Genomic DNA, 19,768 nt, shown 5'->3' with positions numbered 1-19,768 from the left:
ATACAAATTAAAACTCCCATACCCTCCCACCCCGACATATACTACTCTAACTACCCCTTATTGACATTAGCTTTCATTAATTAAGCTTCTATCTTCAGTGCTACTTGCACAAATTAAAAAGCAAAATCATTTTCATTTTTAACGACTAGGATTAGTTAAAGCAACCAAAGCATTACTGTTACAGCAGAGTTTAGTAAGACCATAAGAGAATACCACTAATAACAGTTTTAAATTATCCAAAATGATTTCTTTATTGAGATTAAGTAACTACATAGATTTCACAGTACTATGGAATACTTATATTTAGCTAAAGTCACAAACACATTTCAACATTCAAAATGATGAACATCATTACCATTCTAATCTACAAAGCTCATGAATAAAGAAAATTACAAAACCTCAAGTGTTACAAAAAAAAAAAAAAAAAACTTTCAGATCTACATACATTAACAAGAAAACCATTTCTTCCAGGTAACAGGTAAAAGTATAAAGGCATACCACTGACTTTTTTTTCTAGATAGCCAGGAATGAACGAATGTTTAGTATCTACGACGCTTATTAGGGCCTTCAAAGTTGCCCCCTTGACTTCCTCTACCAAAGCCACCAGGACCACCACTCACAGGACCTACACCACTCATTGGTGCTTGAGGGGTTTCAGAACCTGTTCTACTCCCCATAGGTGAACCCATCTGAGATGGCGGTCCTTGAGGAAATCTGTCATTGTGCTATGATACCACACAATAAGGAACAGAATATGAAGTCCATTTGGAACACGCCAAATATAAGTGACAAGAAAAATTGGCAAAATCCCAAGTGGTGGTGTCATGAAGTTCGGCAGAAAGTCCAGCAGAATCAGGATCACACATAGAAGGAAGAAAGGAGCAATTTAATTAGTTACTATGTTTTTTAAAAAAAATGCAGCATCTGAAGATTCACATATTGCTAATGCTATGCCCCAATTTCAAGAACAAAGAACTGATTTCGTGACAGAAGCAAATGTAATCTTAAGCCTAAACAATATTATAATAAAGCTCTTATTCCTTTTTTCAAAAGTTTATATTGCATGAAACTATGCCATGTAAGAAAAATACTTTTTTTAAAAAAAATCAGAGAAACAAAACTGGGGAGCAGCATCACGTTGTTTTTTAAAAGTAAACATTCTAAAAAAATCTTTACATCAATTCCTTGAAGATAGAAAGCACTGATACAAACATACACAAAGAATTATGATTTCAGTATGGAAACTTCTGAGAGTGTTTTCCTTCAAGTATTATCATTGGGAAAATAGTTTGAAAAATTAATGTAATAACATGCACTAATAAGCACAACTAAACATATGAATTAAGTATTTTGAAAAACCTCACAATAATCATACATATTAATCTCAAAGGTTGGACAGAACTCCCTAAAGTGTAGCAGTAAAACGTCAGTGCAAAAAAGACCAAGGGTGATATTTAAATAAAATTTACAATTTCAGGGAGACAATAAAAAAATGGGACAGTTAATGTTACTTCTATGTTTCTATTGATTATATGCCACACAAAAACTTAACCAAAGTAGTGTTAAGTTTTTACTAGCTTTCAAACATATTACTATAAAATAAAGCCTCTACTGAAGGAAATAAATGCAATCACTGTGTTAAGCGCCATCTGTTCATAGTAGCCGTGCACTGCCTCTTTATCTCCCTGTATAAACTATCATTTTAAAAATCCAACTGCCAGCAGTCCTATTTCTCCACATTCTTAAAAGACTACATTTGAAGCAAATAAAATAATGATAAACGCTGCATTCAACTCTAAGACATACAATGTATTGCTTTTAACGTCTCTCATCACGATGGATTTACAATTGGTGACAGGTCTGAGTCTAACTGGCAGTGCTTTTTCTTTCTTAGCAGCATGGGCGCCTCAAGATTTCATATAGTAGTTTCAAAACTAAACTGCCTTTTCAAAATAGATAACCAAACAACTTCCCTTTCAAAATGTTATTCAGAACAAGCATTAACAAACACTGAGAAAACGGTTTGCCTGTATAAAGTCCCATTTATATAGTGATAGACTTTAATGGAAATGATAAAAGGTATCATTCCTGCTATTAATATATTTAAATATAATAAAAATTACAACGGAAAAACCTTGTTTTCATAGTATTTAATCTACACAAAGATATCTTCACACTCTCAGATCAAGACAAAAAACTGTCTACTTTAAAGTTATTAAATGTAATTTAAAATTCTGTGAAAAGAATGCCACAATAGTGGTTTAGAAATACAGAAAAACTTTAATGTTATATAACTAAATTCCTTGCAATAAATCATGACAGGTAATATTTTTAACAAAAATATTTACTGAAAACTGTGTGTTCATACATATTGGACTTCTGTCCCCATCAAACATAAGGAGTCCACACAGAAAAAGAACACCATCATAAAATACTTGAACATTAGAATGCTGGTAAAAGATGGATACAAATTAAAAGCACAGAAAAATAACTGTAATTAACATATGCATTTGCTATATACTGAGGTACCACACAGCATGCCATAGACAGTAATCCTAATTCTTGGATTACTTAAAAACTATCTCAGCCGGATGTGGTGGCTCACGCCTGTAATCCCAGCACGTTGGGAGGCCGAGGCGGAAGGATCACGAGGTCAGGAGTTCGAGACCAACCTGGCCAACATAGTGAAACCTTGTCTCTACTAAAAATACAAAAAATTATCCAGGCATGGTGGCGCATGCCTGTAGCATCCGCTACTTGGGAGGCTGAGGTAGGAGAACTGTTTGTGGGAGGCGGAGGTTGCAGCAAGCCGAGATCGTGCCACTGCACACCAGCCTGGGCAACAGTGCGAGATTCTGTCTCAAAAAAAAAAAACTATGTGTAATAAATCAACATATGATGTCACAAAATTTTCTTCTTCATTAGCTGCCAAAAGAAATGATACCAAATTATATGAAGTGTGAAGTTATCCTTGATGCAGAAGTGTACATTACTGAATATAATCAAAATAATGTTTATGATACATTACCACTGCTCCATTATCTGGCATCATTGGAGTTCCCATATTTGCGGCTCCTTCTGGTCCCATGGCAGGACCAGGACCCATTGGTGGGCCAGGTATAGTTGCTCTGTTGTTCATATTCATACCCATCATTGGAGGAGGACCTTGGTTACCAGCAGGTGCTGGGCTAAACGCATCTATGTAAAACAATCTATACTTAGAGCTGTCCTATCTTAGTTTAGTCAACATCAAAAATTTAACAATATTTATGCAATCTATATACCAAGACCGTTATCAAAATTATTTTCACTCCTTGAGAATGGGGTATGCATTATCTACTCTGTAACACAGCATTACCTACACTCTAGAATTAGAATTTTCATCCCCAAGCCAGACGTACATAAAATCAAGAAGGAAACTGTCCATCATTTTGGGGCATTTGCGACTCTAACAGTTTGCAAGCTTTGAGACATCAGCATTATTGGCTGTTAAACCAAATAATCCCTAACAAGGGGACTACATTTACCAGTTTAAATGAGTAACAAAGGATTAGCACTTACAAAACCACTTAATTTTTTTTAGCATGTAAATTATGCTAAGTTGCTAGAGAGGAAACCATTTTCTGCAATATATAAATAAAGATCATTATAACTAGCCTCTCATCTTAGTTTTTTTCCTCCCTGAGTTGATGGAATACCTTGCTAAATTACAGGAGGTACTTTTTTTAACTTTTTATTTTGAAATATGGAATCTAAAGAAAAAAACCGAAATGACTTGTAACAAAACGTATTTTTAAAAGCAACCGCAACCAAATACAGATAAAATATTAATATAGCTATCTGGATCTTTTCTGACAAGCTTAAATTCCATAAATGGGGACAATCTGATAATATTTCAAGTTTTCTCATTAAAAAAAACCACCTACCTCATATTAATTTAAACAGTGTTGCACTCTAATACTACATATATGATGATCTCAGATACAACATATTTTTAGGCATTTTCTTTGAAAAATGTTTTCCCTTTTAAGTGTTATTGCTTGTTTATCATTAAAAATTTATAACAAAGTCGTTCTAATTCAGGGTTTTCTTTAGTATTTCATTACATAGGTCAATTTTCTGACAATAGGAACTCAATTTCTCAAATACACACTATAATGAATCTCTATATGGCTGAGTCCCTACCAGCCCCTGGTATCATCCTTCTGCTCTTCAAATCCAATCCCCAGAAACCTAGCAAATTCATAGGAAGGAATTATTTCCTTCATCCCCAAATGCTCTTGCCAATAAACAGACTTTATCCAAGAATATTCCACTCCCTCAGTATAGCCCTAAATAGCTATTTTTAATAATTTCTACAACTAGAAATGAAGAGAGTATAAGAACAGTATCTAAGAGGCATCTTACCTCAATTATCCCCCAGAAAACAAATTAAGTTTCTTTTTCCTCTCTTTCTCTTTAATAGAATGTAATTTTACAATGGTGAATTCGAAAATAACTACACAACTATGGGTATAAAAAAATCAAAAATAATATTTCCAACTAACAGTAGTTAACTTAGAGCTTTACTTTTAGTACTCACATCTTCCACCACATAGCTATAAATAAATTTAAAGATCTAAGAAATGTTAGCATTATCTGGTTACTAGAAAGGTAGCATTATAATGTATGTTTCACTTGGTTATACACACTAGTGATACACCAGAAAATCTGCTGCCACTTTCTATCAATGTAACTTGATGAGTTACGACAGTTTTAACTTCTCAACAACCCAACTGGATGATAATGATTAATAGCTCTAGAAAACCATTATGATGAAGTCTCACACTGAATGAAGACTGAAGAGAAAATTAGATAAACTGGACTTTAGGAGAGTAAGTGCTAAAATGTAAATAGGTCCTCTGGTGAATAAAATGTCACAAAAATTTTAAGTTATCTTCAATTCCTAACTAAATAAGGACTCTAAAGGCATATTCTTATATTTCTTCTGATAAAATTGCAGAGTATCTCTCTGTGCCATCAGAAATGGTTTTAAGTTTTACACTATTTTAAAGTTTAGCTCTGATGTTAATGTCACTCTAATAATAACGACCCTTTAAACTGCCTATAATCTATAATAACCTTATTCCTAAAATCCTTAAAATTACATGGATTATATTAAATACCATCCCAGCATTTACTCTAAAAAAAAGACATAAATATTGGACCACTTGGACATCATTATATTCAATTACACTTCTTATTTAGAATGCAGACGCTCTTGGTTCATTAATTATTTCACGTATCCACTGTAGTAATTTCACAATTAAGTTCTTTATGGGCAAGGGCCATGTTTCTTGCTTCCTGCATATACCAGAGACACTTACTAACTACTCACTGGTAAAAAGTGACCAAGTAAACAGCAATACATGACTCTACATTATCTGATTACTGAAAAACTGGCAACAGAAGTTTAAGAAAAAAAGCTTATCATGGAAAATGTTCATTTCACACATGACTTAAGTTTCATTTGATAGACTATATATGCTAAGAACATACTTGATTTTGTAAATGGGTGTGCATGTTAAGTATATTGTTTGCCATGGTAGTGTAATCTGTAAAACAATATGTGCATTTAAGTTATATAAAGATTTTTAGCTTCCTAACAGCTTTTGTGGGACAATTAAATGTGGAACAGCTTTTGTGGGACAATTAATTTCATAAAATTTAATTCCTTACCCAACTTTTAAATGTATGATATTTCAAATTTCAAACTTAGTAAGGCCTATGAAATTTAGTAAGGCACACTTGTTTTTCCTTTAAGTTATTTACTTGGCATTATTTCCCTTGCAACTTGGCTATACGAGCAAATCCATACTAAAGTTGCTAATATACTTTCTTAAAAATTTAGTTAACTCTAAAATAAGCATTGGCGACACACATAATTCCCCTGACGAGTCACAGTCTACAAAGACTGAGTGCACTTCTGTGCACAACACTGTAGGTTAAAAGAAAAAAGTTCAATATTCATTAGAGTGAAGGAAAACAGCCTTAAAGTTACACAAAAAGCTAGTTTAAGATAGAAATGTGCCGGGCGCGGTGGCTCAAGCCTGTAATCCCAGCACTTTGGGAGGCCGAGACGGGCGGATCATGAGGTCAGGAGATCGAGACCATCCTGGCTAACACGGTGAAACCCCGCCTCTACTTAAAAAAAAAAAAAAAAAAAAAAAAAACAAGCCGGGCGTGGTGGCGGCCACCTGTAGTCCCAGCTACTTGGGAGGCTGAGGCAGGAGAATGGCGTAAACGCGGAAGGCGGAGCTTGCAGTGAGCTGAGATCTGGCCACTGCACTCCAGCCTGGGCGATAAAGCGAGACTCTGTCTCAAAAAAAAAAAAAAAAAAGATAGAAATGTATATAAAATGCTCTCTAAAAGCCTAAAAACACACTCAGGACCTATCAATTTCCTACTCAGAAATTATCCATTTCCAGTGCCCAATTAGGACAGACGAGGTGGCTCATGCCTATAATATCAGCACTTTGGGAAGCTAACGCGGGTAAACTGCTTGAGCCCCGGAGTTCAAGACCAGCCTGGGCAACATGGTGAAATCCTGTCTCTACTAAAAACACAAAAAATAAGCCAGGCGTGGTGGCGCGTGCCTGTAGTCCCAGCGACTTGGTAAGATGGAAGGACCACCTGAGCCCAGGAGGTAGAGGTTTGAGCGAGCTGAGATTGCGCCGCTGTACTCCAACCTGGGCAACACAGTGAGGTCCTGCCTCAAAATACAAAACAAACAAACAAAAAGCCAATTAGAAAGCATAAAATTTGATTTTAAAACTGCAAAGACAGAGCTGTATTACACAATGTGATGACTAAACTACTTTCAGGCTGTATTACAACCTGGTTTATATGTTTCTTTCATTAAGCCTATGAATGTATAACACATCTTTTAGCCTTCAAACAAAAACAAAATGAGAATTTTCTTCCCAAGCATATATTTTTAATATAATTGTATGGTATTCCAGTTTAATGGATGTAAGAGATTTCACCTTTAGAAATGTTGGTTCCGTATTTTAGTTTCTTACTGATATAAGAATATACCACAAACAGCATAAACAGTCCCCCCAAAAATAAGTTACAAAAGCCTTTTGCTTCAAATCCCTACCTCCCATGTTTATTGCTCCACGGGGACCCATATCACCCATTCTCATTTCCTGTTCTCTCTGTAAGTAAACATAGTTGTCACAGTCAACCTATCGATCTTATGACTTTACATTTCCCATCTAAAATCAAAAAGAAAAGAGTGAATTGGGACATCATTTTCCATTAAAAATTTTGAAAATTTTCCATCATCATATACTTAATAAGAATGCTGAAAAGAAACTTCAGTCTCCCAGGCTTAATATACTACAAACACTTAATGCACCCAGTTTATATTGCAAGATTAGATTACTAATGAATCAGATTATACAAAATATACCACAGATTATTTTTAATGTTTTTATTCCAACAGATGAAAGATACATGCCTAGATTCCAAGCAAAGGAAAATCTAGTAATAATAACCACCAGAGCCAATTATTTTCTCCTCCTAGGTCACTGAAGTCTTAAAATAGAAATGACTGTTACCAAGTTCATATTGAAATGTATTCAAATATATAACACAAACAGCTTTAGGGAATTATGCTAAAAATAAGGTTACAATCTTCATTGTCTAAATTATAATTCATTCATGTATTTTTATCTATCTGCTCAAGCATTATTCCATCCAGGCACTACAGAAAGCCCACACAAGCAATTACTGAAAGCTCAACATAACACTGCTTTCCTTTAACTGCGCGGTAATTTTATTTGAAAACCTGAATGAAAGTATTACACAGTTAGCTATAAAACAGAAATATTCAAAACATTTGAAATTTCATTACAAAAACTGCTTCCTAAAAGCTCTTCATTTACCAACAATAGTGATACAGAATTAACTTCAATGAAATCTCTAAGTGAAATTACTCAAGATAACATATGAAAATTGCAATTTTCACTTTGACTTGATGACCATTTCCAATCACAGAAAACTTTGTTAAATGTAGCAATCATGAAAAACATTCCATTATGAGACAATTGCAGAAATGTTTAAAGAAAGTATAATTACTGTACTTTTGAAAAAGCAATCTTATTAAAATCTAAATGTTCATTTAAAGTTCCATTTGATAATACAAAACACTGTTGAAAAGCACCTATAAAGCTGGAAATAAAATAAAAGCCTATGATGGAAACGTAATTGCCATTAAGCCACAAGTGGCTCCTTAAAAAAACTGCCTAACTTAAACGGAGATGTCCAAAGGTAATCTTAATGAAGCTAGGGTACAATGAATGAAGTTAAGGTACAATGAATGAAGCTACGGTACAACAAAAACACCATCATGAAGAGATAAAAATGCTTTTTCACTTTATTTAGAACATTTAAATGCCAACCTTTCTAAAATCTTCTTTTTTAATATTTTTTTTTTCAGAGACCCTCGCTCTGTTGCCCTGGCTGCAATGCAGTGGCGTCATCATAGCTCACTGCAGCCTCGAACTCCTGGGCTCAAGGAATCCTCCTGCCTCAGTTTCCCTAATAGACGGGACAACAAGCACGCACCATCATGCCTGGCGAATTTTTTGATTTTTTTTTTTAATAGAGATAGGGTCTCGCTATGTCGACCAGGCTGGTATCTAACTCCTGGGCTCAAGCAATCCTCCTGCCTCACGCTCACAGTGTGCTGGGATTACAAGCGTGAATCACCATGTCCAGCCCTAAAAGCCATGTTTTAACTTTCCTAAAAATAAATTTCTCATCATAACAGTTGTGACCATTAATGGATACTATTACTGACCTGCAAAAAAAGCTAGACTGAGGTGGGGTGCAGTGGCTCACGCCTGTAATCCCAACACTCTGGGAGGCAGAGGCAGGCAGATCACCTGAGGTCAGGAGTTCAGGACCAGCCTGGTAAACATGGTGAAACCCCATTTCTACTAAAAATACAAAAAATTAGTCAGGCGTGGTGGCGGGTGCCTGTAGTCCCAACTATTCGGGAGGCTGAGGCAGGAGAATGGCATGAACCCAGGAGGTAGAGGTTGCAGTGAGCCAAGATCATACCACTGCACTCCAGCCTAGGCAACAAAGTGAGACTCCATCTCAAAAAAAAAAAAAAAAAAAAAAAAAAAGAAAGAAAGAAAGAAACCCTGTCTCTACTAATAATACAAAAAAATTAGCTGGGCAGTAGTGGCACATGCCTATAATCCTACCTCCTCAAGAGGCTGCGGCAGGAGAATCACTTGAACCCAGGAGGCAGGGGTTGCAGTGAACCGAAATTGCACTATTGCACTCCAGCCTGGGCAACAAGAGCAAAACTCTGTCTCAAAAAGCTAAACTGTGATATAAAATTGGCTACTGATCAAGCATTACATTTAGAAAACTATTTTAAAATAAAGATTATGTTTATCGCTACTTTCAGTAGACCAAATCAAATTGCCATTTCCTTATCACTACTTAGAAACTACTGATAGGTTCTTAGAACTTACTGATAAAAGTGAAGAATGCTTCAACACACCCAGAATCTTCTAGCCATAAAAATAATATCTATAGTATCTAGATAAGTATCTGTAACAAGCAAATATAGTAGATATTTTGTTGTTGAGAAGCTGGTTATGCACCTGCACCATCGAGTAAAATATACGGATTTCATAATTATGACTTTCGGGGAGGACAGGAGTTCAATTTATATTTTTACTTTTGAATTTGTCTTCACTATAAAAGGTTAGGAATTCAGTATCTAACCACTAATACAGGGAAATTATTTACAGTCTCACTGCTTGAGATTTCAATTACCCCTTATATACCCCAATACCTTAACTATTGGCCTGGGATTCACTGGCAGGAAAAAAGGGCATAAACAATCTTTTTTACTGTCTCTTTATATTCTCAGCTTTATGTCTCACTTTCTAGAATAACTTCCTAGAATAGTGTGAGCTTTCTTATTCACCAAGTACCTTCTTTTACTGTTTTTTTGTTTGTTTGTTTGTTTTGAGACGGAGTCGCAAAGACTGGAGTGCAGTGGCTCAATCTCGGCTCACTGCAAGCTCCGCCTTCCGGGTTTACGTCATTCTCCTGCCTCAGCCTCCTGAGTAGCTGGGACTACAGGCGCCCGCCACCTCGCCCGGCTAATTTTTTGTATTTTTAGTAGAGACGGGGTTTCACTGTGTTAGCCAGGATGGTCTCGGTCTCCTGACCTCGTGATCCGCCCGCCTCGGCCTCCCAAAGTGCTGGGATTATAGGCGTGAGCCACTGCGCCCAGCCCCTTCTTTTATTATTAAATCCATTGTCATTTTAAAAATTTCATGGGAAATGTATCAATGTACTGAAAATAACTATGGTTTTAAGTCAACTATTAAACACGAACATTCCCCTTCTGGTGGTATATTATAAATCGGTACAAGTTCTAAAACACCTTTCTCTAAATGAGATAATCAGAATATCTTAAAATACTCCAGGCTACTGTAGCATATTACTGTATTAAAATACCAATTAAAAAATAAATAAATAAATAAAATACCAATCCATGAGGCACATTACAGCATTTTTCACTAAATATATATATATACACACTTGTATTTAGTAATGCTGACAATATCTTAAAGATGATTACTGAATACTATTTTACACAGCTTTGCTCTTAAAAAAAAAGAGTGTAATTTGATGACATCATTTTGTAACTATTTTAGAAGGGGCAAAAGAAATTTTCAGTTTCCCAGTCACGTCTTCAGGCTGTTATTTTCTAGAAACCCACCGCTACAAACTTCTAGTAAAATACAAAAGAGGTAGAGATTATATTAAGATGATTTTGTAAAATGAAATACAGCATTCTTCACTATCACTAAATCTATCAAATATTAATAAGAATCACTTGAAGAAATTCCCAACTGTGTGCCCATCCAACAAGCAATACATAAGACCCTTACTTCCCTCTATGAATGACTTTTAATAACACTTCAAATTAGAATTTAAGTTAGAACCAGTGCGTATATGTGATATTTTTACAAATTTAAATAATGTTTTATTACATTACAAAAAATTGAGTTGTGGTTTAAGCCAAAACAAATTATTTGTAACCAACACCTCAAAAGACTGCAGTGCGCTAAAATAAAGCTATGATGAACTCAGTTTTACATTATTGATTCAACTCTATGAAGTAGGCCTACTGTTACCTCATTTTAGACATAATGAAACTGAGGCACCAAGTTGAATAACTTAGTCAAGGTAATAGGGATACTAAGTGGCTGAGCTAGCCTATACGATTCTGCTAAAAAAGAGTTACAAAATTTTTGACATTCACAAGATACTTTCATTCTTCAAAAATTCCAACATATCTCCATGTCCCAGACAGCCAAAAAAAAAAAAAAAAAAAAGAATTCCAACAGTCGAAGCCTAATAAAAGGCGAGATTTTAACTTATCTTTGCAGTACTTATAAGACCAAGACTGTATGCCTTTCCATGAAAAAGAATTATACATATGTATTTCTGAAAGCTTGGAATTCAAGTGTACTTAAATTAACAGATGACCAAAAAGGAGGCAAAGTATGACGAATTCCCAGAACCACATGTCAAAAGAGCATTCCATCATCGCAGCATTCTTAACGTGTAGGTCATGGAGCTCTAAGAGTCCCCAAGACTCAGGAAGTGCACAGTCGTAACTATTTCATGTTTTCCTGGCACTAAGATATAGTTAGTTATAATATATCATCAGACTTTTCTCTGTGTCAACATTTACTACATTCAATGGTGCAAAAGTAATGACTGGGAAAAGTCCCAGCACTTTAGCACAAGCCAAGAGACCTGGGCCCAATTTTTACTAGTAACCACTGCATTTGACACATAGATAAAACTGTATTTTCCATTTTTAAACTATGAATACCTGGAGGAAGCAGTAAAAGTTAATTTTATTAAATCTCTATCCATGGGTACATGCTTTTTTCATGTTCTTCAAAATAAAACAGGATTTGTCCACAAAGTACATCTGCTGCATTCTGAAGCAGGATGGTTATTTTTAGAAAAAGCATTCACGATTGGGTTGCATGCTGAATGAAATACTTTTTTCATGGAACAAGATTTTTATATGAGACACTATAATTATTGGCTTGAGTATTTGGTCAGCATTTTCTATGAGATCAATATGGAGACATATAACTTCTTATTAATTTTATAAAATAAACACATTAGCATTTGGATAATCTGCTTAGGTCAATGCATCAGTATTTTTCTTCTGATTGGTACATGACACTACAAAATCATGCATGGGTAAAAGATCTATTCAAAATTCAAAGCAGCCCAACCGATTCCTTTTTCTTTTTTTTTTTGAGACAGAGTCTCACTCTGCTGCCCAGGCTGGGGTGCAATGGCGTGATCTCAACTCATGCAGCCTCTGCCTCCCAGATTCAAGCAATCCTCCTGCTTCAGCCTCCGGAGTGCAGAACTACAGGCACATACCATCATGCCCAGATAATTTTTGTGTTTTTTGTAGAAATGGGGTCTTACCATGTTGCTCAGGATGGTCTTGAACTCCTGAGCTCAAGTGATCCACCTTCTTCAACCTCCCAAAGTGCTGGGATTACAGGTGTGAGGCACCATGCCCAGCCAGTCCAATTAATTTCAATGTTAAGAGTACTTTTAAGTTTTACAGTAGTATCAAAAAAATCCACAACTATCTTTAAAGGTTATTAACATACTCCTCCCTTATCACTTCTCCGTATAACGTCAGGTCTTCTTTGACGCATTTTAATTAAAAAGCTTTCTGCAATAGATGGAACGCAAAAGCAAATGTGGGAAGCCGACCATTTCTTATAGAGCAAAACAATTTACAAAACATAAAACAATACCATTCTTCCCACTGCACTGAAGGGAACATTAAAGACATTTGCAAAAATGTACAAGAAAGTGGCTCTTAATTCTGTAACGTTTTCTTTAAAACGCGCTTTGGCTTATAATATGGTCAATATTGATATATTCCTTTAGCAGCACTTCGGAGGCCTCAATAGTTTTTCCTAGTGATATGGAAAATTAAAGAAATATGGAAGCCAAAAAGTTTGAGAAGCACTATTTTTAAAGTCCCAGTCAGTCTTCTTTCATGAAAATATAAAACAGAAAGATTGCACTAAGTAAGGTAAATTAACCTAACAAATATTTTCCAAAATGTGGTAAACATGCCACTACTGGCACATGACACTTTTTGTGCAGAACATGGATATTTTTCCTTTAATATTTAATACTTGGGCTATCAAGATACAAGGTGAGCATAACCATCCAAAACCCCAAATGCTCCAAAATCCAACACGTTTTCAACACCAACACAATGCCCAAAGTGGAAGATTCCATACTTGACCTCATGTGATGGGTTTAAGTCAAAATGCAGGCAAAACTTTCATGCACAAAATTACTTAAAATATTCTACTGAGCCAGGTATAGTGGTTCATGCCTATAATCCCAGCACTCAGGGAGGCTGAGATGCAAGAACTGCTCGAGCCCAGGAATTCAAGACAAGCCTGTGGAACACAGTGAGACACTGTCTCTTAAAAAAAAATTTTTTTTGGACGGATGCATAATCTCAGCACTTTGGGAGACCGAGGCAGATGGATCATGAGGTCAAAAGATCAAGACCATCCTGGCTAACACGGTGAAACCCCGTCTCTACTAAAAATGCAAAAAATTAGCCGGGCATGGTGGAGGGCACCTGTAGTCCCAGCTACTCGGGAGGCTGAGGCAGGAGAATGGCATGAACCCAGGAGGCGGAGCTTGCAGTGAGCCAAGATCGTGCCACTGCACTCCAGCCTGGGCGACAGAGCAAGACTCTGCTTCAAAAAAAAAAAAAAAAATTTTAATTCTATGAAGTTACCTTCAGGCTACATATATAAGACATATATGAAACATAAGTGAATTTCATATTTGGATCTGGGTCCCATCCCCAAGATATCTCATTAGATAATATACAAACGTTTCAAAATCGAAAAAAATCCAAATTCCAATACACTTCTAGTCCCAAACATTTTAGATAAGGGATACTCAACATGTATAATTTGTGTGTCTATGTGTGTATGTATATTACCAATAACCTAATTTAAAGGAATGACTTAACACAGTACTCAGGTAAAGCTAAAGTGTAGTATGACCACTTAAACCTGGAGGATACACTCACTGAACTAAATAAAAACTGCTTTAACTGTGTCAACTGGAATAACATTGATTGATCAATGACAAGAGGTATTCATCTAACACTTCATCAATATAAACTCTTGTTTGAGAGAATGCAATCTTAATGGGCACAATCAATATTCTTTTTTAGGTCACAATCAAAATTCTTTATTGATAAAGACCTCTCATGTTTATCTCAAAAGAAGCTTTAAGAATGGTCTAGGAATCACCACATGCTATTTAGGTTCTATGCCTCAAAAAAAGAAAATGCTAAAATAATGTAAAACATTTAAATCCACTAAAAAATATATAATTCTAGAGAAAAATATAGTAAGTTCTGACAAGTAACAGGATTCAGCCTTTTTAATCAATTAGGAATATCTAAATATTCCTAAAACTAAATTCCCTTAAAAAAAATTATATTCACCAATTGAAAGTATTTTAGTGTGAGCAAACTATATTCTATTACCTTTTCCTTCACTAGAGGTGGTTACATAAAAGAAGAGTAAAGTTATAACCAGTTAAATTTTCATGAGAAAGACTAAATAAGAACTGTTAGCCAGGCGCGGTGGCTCACTCCTGTAACCCCAGCACTTTCGGAGGCTGAGGCAAGCGGATCACCTGAGGTCAGGGGTGCGAGACCAGCCTTGCCAAGATGGTGAAACCCCATCTCTATGAAAAGCCTGGTGACAGAGTGAGACTCCATCTCAAAAAAAAAAAAAAAAAAAAGTTAGGAGCCACAGAAATATTAGGTAACAAATTGTAGACACAAAGAATGAAGCAAAAATCACTTACATGAAATATTCATGGGTATTTTTAAAAACCTCAAGAGATTAGGCCTCTCTGCCAAGAAAGTATTAACTCATGAAAAAAGTATTAAGATACTGAACAACGTACATCAGCAAATTAATCTTTTCTAATAAAAGTAAACTGGGCCGGATGTGGTGGCTCACACCTGTAATCCTAGCACTTTTGAAAGCTGAGGCGGGCAGATCACTTGAGGTCAGGAGATCAGCCTGGCCAACATGGTGAGACTCCGCAAATACTAAAATTACAAAAACTTAAGGCCGAGCATGGTGGCTCATGCCTGTAATCCCAGCACTTTGGGAGGCAGAGGCAGGCAGATCACCTGAGGTCAGGAGTTCAAGACCAGCCTGATCAACATGGTGAAACCCCCATCTCTATCAAAAACACAAAAAATTAGCCAGGTGTTGTGGTGGACGCCTGTAGTCCCAGCTAGTCAGGAGACTGAGGCAGGAGAATCGCTTGAACCCAGAAGGTGAAGACTGCAGTGAGCCAAGATCATGCCACTGCACTCCAGCCTGGACAACAGAGTAAGACTCCATCTCAAAACAAAAAATTAGTCGGATGTGGTGGTGCACCCCTGTAGTCCCAGCTACTCGTAAGGCTAAGGCAGGAGAATCACTTGAACTCAGGAGATGGGGTCTCTGAGTTCCAGCCACTGCACTCCAGCGTGGGCAACAGAGGGAGACTTCACTTAAAAAAAAAAAAAAAAAAAAAAAAAAAAAAAAAAAAAGTAAATAAGGGTCAGGCATGGTGTCCAGTGCCTATAATCTCAGGGTTTTGGGTGACCAAGGCAGGAGGATCCCTTGAGGTCAGGAATTAGAGGTACGGTGACCTATGATTGCATCACTGCACTCCAGCCTGGGTGACAGAATGAAACCTCACTCAAAAAACTTTTTAAATGTTTTAAAATGAAAAGGAAAAAAATATACATTTCTATTGATACAACTCAATAGCATGTAAACTTTCAACTTAATCAATAGTAAATGCTTGGAAAACTTAACATTTTAAATTCAGGCAATTAAACACAATAATTTCCAATACACTGTATTATTCGCTGCTAGTTAGTGAGAGGTAGTTTAAAAAATATAAGACAATCTCTTTATATAAATATACCCAAAGGTGGGTTTTCTCCCCTCAATACATGCATTCCTAAATACCTTCACACATGAATATTTGGGAAAATATTCCTCAGTTATATGATTGTTTAAATGAAACTTTACATCGTATGTCATTGACAGAATTGCAAATTACATTGATGGAACTGCAAATTAAAATGAGATAGTGCTACAAAATCTACTAGAATGGTGACGATCCGAAACACTGACAAAACAAATGCTGGCAAAGATGTGACACAACCAGAACTTTAACGTATTGCTGAAGGGAATACAAACAGGTGTGACCATTTTGCAAGACAGGCTGGCAGTTTCTGATAAAATTAAATATACTCTTACCATCTGATACAGCAATATCACTCTTTGCTTTTCACCCAAAGGAGGTGTAAACTTATGTCTACACAAAAACCTACAAAGGAATGTTTATAGCAGCTTGACTCATAATTGCTAAAACCTGGAAACAACCAAGATGTCTGTTAGTATGTGAATGGGTGAACTGTGGTACAACCAAAATATTATTCAGTGCTAAAAAGAAATGAGCTATCGACCCAGGAAAAGACATAGAGGAAACTGAAATGCATATTGCCAGGTGACTGGAAGCCAATCTGAAGAGGCTATATACTGTATGATTCCAACTATATGACATTCTGGAAAAAAACTAAACTATGGAGATAGAAGGATCAATGGTTGCCAAGGGGTAGGTGGAAGGGATAAAGAAGCAGAGCACAGAAGATTTTTAAGGAGGTGAAAATACTCTGTATTATATACTATAATGATAGGTTCATGTCACAGATTTGTCAAAACCCTCAGAATGTACACCCAGAGCAAATCTAAAGGTAAACTATAGACTTCGGTTGATAAGAACGTGTCAATGTAGCTTCAGCAATTTTTATAGATACATCATTCCGGTAAAACATTTTGATAGCAGAAGAAGCTGTATGTATGTGGCATGGGGTAGACAGGCAATCTCTGTATCTTCCAATCAATCTTGCTGTGGACCTAAAGCTCTTTTGAAAAAGACTACTAAAATATTGAAACTTCAAAATGAATCCTTTTGAATAATCAATTACATTAAAAATAATAATAAATAAAGATGAGTCTCACTATGTTGCCCAGGCTGGACTTACACTCACTGGGCTCAACTGATCCTCCTGCCTCAGGCTCTCAAGTAGCTGGGACTACAATCATGCCACTGCACCCAGGTAATTACATCTTACTTTATACTGCAAGGTTTAGTCATGAAACAAAAAGTAGTTGTTACTTGTTAAATACTAAATCAGAAATAAAGGCGACAAATAGAAGTAGGGAAACTTACTGTGTTCATTAACTTGACATGTGCCTCTTAAACCAAATACATTCAACAATGTATTTTGAAAGCCTCGTTCAGGTAATTGAGTGAATAGATTGCTCTGATATTACTGTCAAATTCAACTGAATATGTACAAAAATTAATGGCTGCTTTTTAATACATAGGGTGGCATTATAACCGAAGATCAATTAAATGTAAACACAATCTAGCATACATCAAGGGACAGAAGGAAATAAGTATTTTACATAAATTAATTGTTAAAGAAGCTTCTATTCAGCTGAGATTTTAAGAGACGGACCTCTCACTATGTTGTCCAAGCTGGCCTCGAATTCCTAAGCTCAATTGATCCTCCCACCTCAGCCTCCCAAGTAGCTGGCACACAACACCGCTCCTAAGAATTTTATTTATAATGCTTTTATAATGCAAACACCTGAGAGTATTTTCAAGATTACCAGTTTCAACTGTCACTGTAAACTCACTCTGAAGAGGCGCTTTTAAAACTTAAAATTGATTAATAATATTTAATTATTCTTCAAATTTAGTTATTTTACCCAGAACTCCTAAAAAAAAAAAAAAAAAAAATGAGCAAGGATATCAGCTGTAAGACAAACAATACTAGCAATAAAATCTTACCAAAGTTCACTTAATGCTGGTGACTGGTTTGCATTTCTTGATCCAAAACCTCTTTCTTATCCAGTGCATTTCCTTACCAAAGTAAAACTATCATAACTGGCCAGGTCAAGGTATGAAAGGTGAAAGAAAAGAACAAATATAAACTGCGCAAGCAGCAATTCCAAACTGGTCCCATCAACAGAAAAAAGCAGAAAAGAGGAAAACAAGGCACAGAAGGCCAACATATGAGTTAAGTACACATTTTACACAGGAGAGTGTCCATTTCTGTTTGTGGTATTAGGCATTAGATAAATCATCTTAATAATTTACCAGAGGCCTTGAAATCGTGATAAGTTAATACATATTTTCGTCTAAGTAGGTAACTCAAAGCTACAGATTCAAATACATAGTCATTTTTTACACATGTAAGTGGTACCAAAATAAAAATCAAAGTTATTTAAAATTTGCCATTATAAAATAAACTACTGTAACAATCAAATCAATTGGTTAAAACCAAATATAGAAAAAACAATAATAAACCCAATGAAGAAGTTATCTTAAGAAAACCATGGTAAACTTACAACCAGAAAAGCCAGGGTTTGAAATAGTGCACAATGTAGTGTAAGATACCATTCAGAAAAGAAGCAAACTTACCCATAAACTTTCAGTTACCTTAAATTGTAAAAGTCTTTGAAAGTTTGTAATTATAATAATTATCAATCTAACTCAAATAAGTAAAATCCTTTGAAAGTTTGTAATTATAATAATTACCAATCTAACTCATATAACTGCATCTCATCAGTAGAAGATGCTTACAAACCAGAGTTCCTACAGCCTACTTCTCACTAGTTGTTACCTTAATACTGAACATAAATAGACATAATTTTTTAGTTTTAGTATAAAGTTCTAACATTTTAGATGATACTACAGAGATAATATCCTCGATATGAAGTAGAGAAGATCTCAGATACTGACTAGCCTAAAACATAATTTATTGTCACTATATAGAACAAGCACTGTAAGGTGGCTCCAAATACATTAAACAAGTCACAAAGCAGAAGCAAAAAGTTAAATTTTTATGCCTTCCGAGGATCTTCTTTCACTAATTCAAACTAATAAGTAAAATTATTATTAGTTGTATTATATAGTAGACAATGCACAGATATGTTTACATTAGTTAACCACGTCTATTTGCCGGTCTTGACTCTCCTCTTCTCTGATTGCTCAAACAAGAGTTAACATTAGCTCAGAAATCTTACCGTTCTGAACCAAAAATTATTAGAAGAACTTACCATTTCAAATGAAAAGACATGAGGTATTCCTACAACACAGCAGGAATAATAAATCATATCATTTTATAAACACACACACACACACACACACACACACACACACACAAAGTACCACAACAGTGCCAAGACTATTTAATGACAAGCTAGACATCCTCAGTAAAGAATTTCATTTTGTAAACTCTCAGAATATTTGAGCTGCTTCTTTTAACATTACTCTGTATAAGTACTCAGCACCTAAAATCCTCTAACATCCTTTGTATCCTCTACAGTGCTCAGCACTATGTTTTGAATACAGGAAACAGTGACCAAATTTTTCTTCCAAAATGGTAACATCCCAGTCGTCCTGTAAGTCTAACACTCTGAAGTAAAAAGTTAGGTGTGTTGAAAACCAAGCACAAAAAAAATGGTTTCTTTGGCTGCTTTTAAAAATTACTCTTCAT

At 35.6% G+C, this 19,768-nt stretch overlaps 1 protein-coding gene across 5 annotated transcripts in view; it reads right to left on the bottom strand.

Moving 5' to 3' along the window:
- PSPC1 (paraspeckle component 1) overlaps positions 1–19,768 on the bottom strand; it is a 112,667-nt gene that overhangs the window by 30,608 nt on the left and 62,291 nt on the right. Inside the window, exons 7-9 of one of the 5 annotated variants that reach the window (XM_010353132.2) lie at positions 7,142–7,199; positions 3,029–3,198; positions 226–725 (exon numbers count right to left, since the gene is read on the bottom strand). The exons of 3 other annotated variants lie outside the window; for them this stretch is intronic. In XM_010353132.2, the coding sequence (XP_010351434.1) occupies positions 540–725; positions 3,029–3,198; positions 7,142–7,199 (414 nt within the window). In that variant the 3' untranslated portion in view covers positions 226–539. Of the gene's footprint in view, positions 1–225; positions 726–3,028; positions 3,199–7,141; positions 7,200–19,768 lie in introns of those variants that run through there. One more of the 5 variants, XR_004054631.1, reaches the window with a different exon arrangement.

Source organism: Rhinopithecus roxellana, chromosome 18 (genome assembly GCF_007565055.1).
Source record: "Rhinopithecus roxellana isolate Shanxi Qingling chromosome 18, ASM756505v1, whole genome shotgun sequence".
Taxonomy (NCBI): domain Eukaryota; kingdom Metazoa; phylum Chordata; class Mammalia; order Primates; family Cercopithecidae; genus Rhinopithecus; species Rhinopithecus roxellana.
This window is presented reverse-complemented; position numbering and strand designations above follow the sequence as displayed.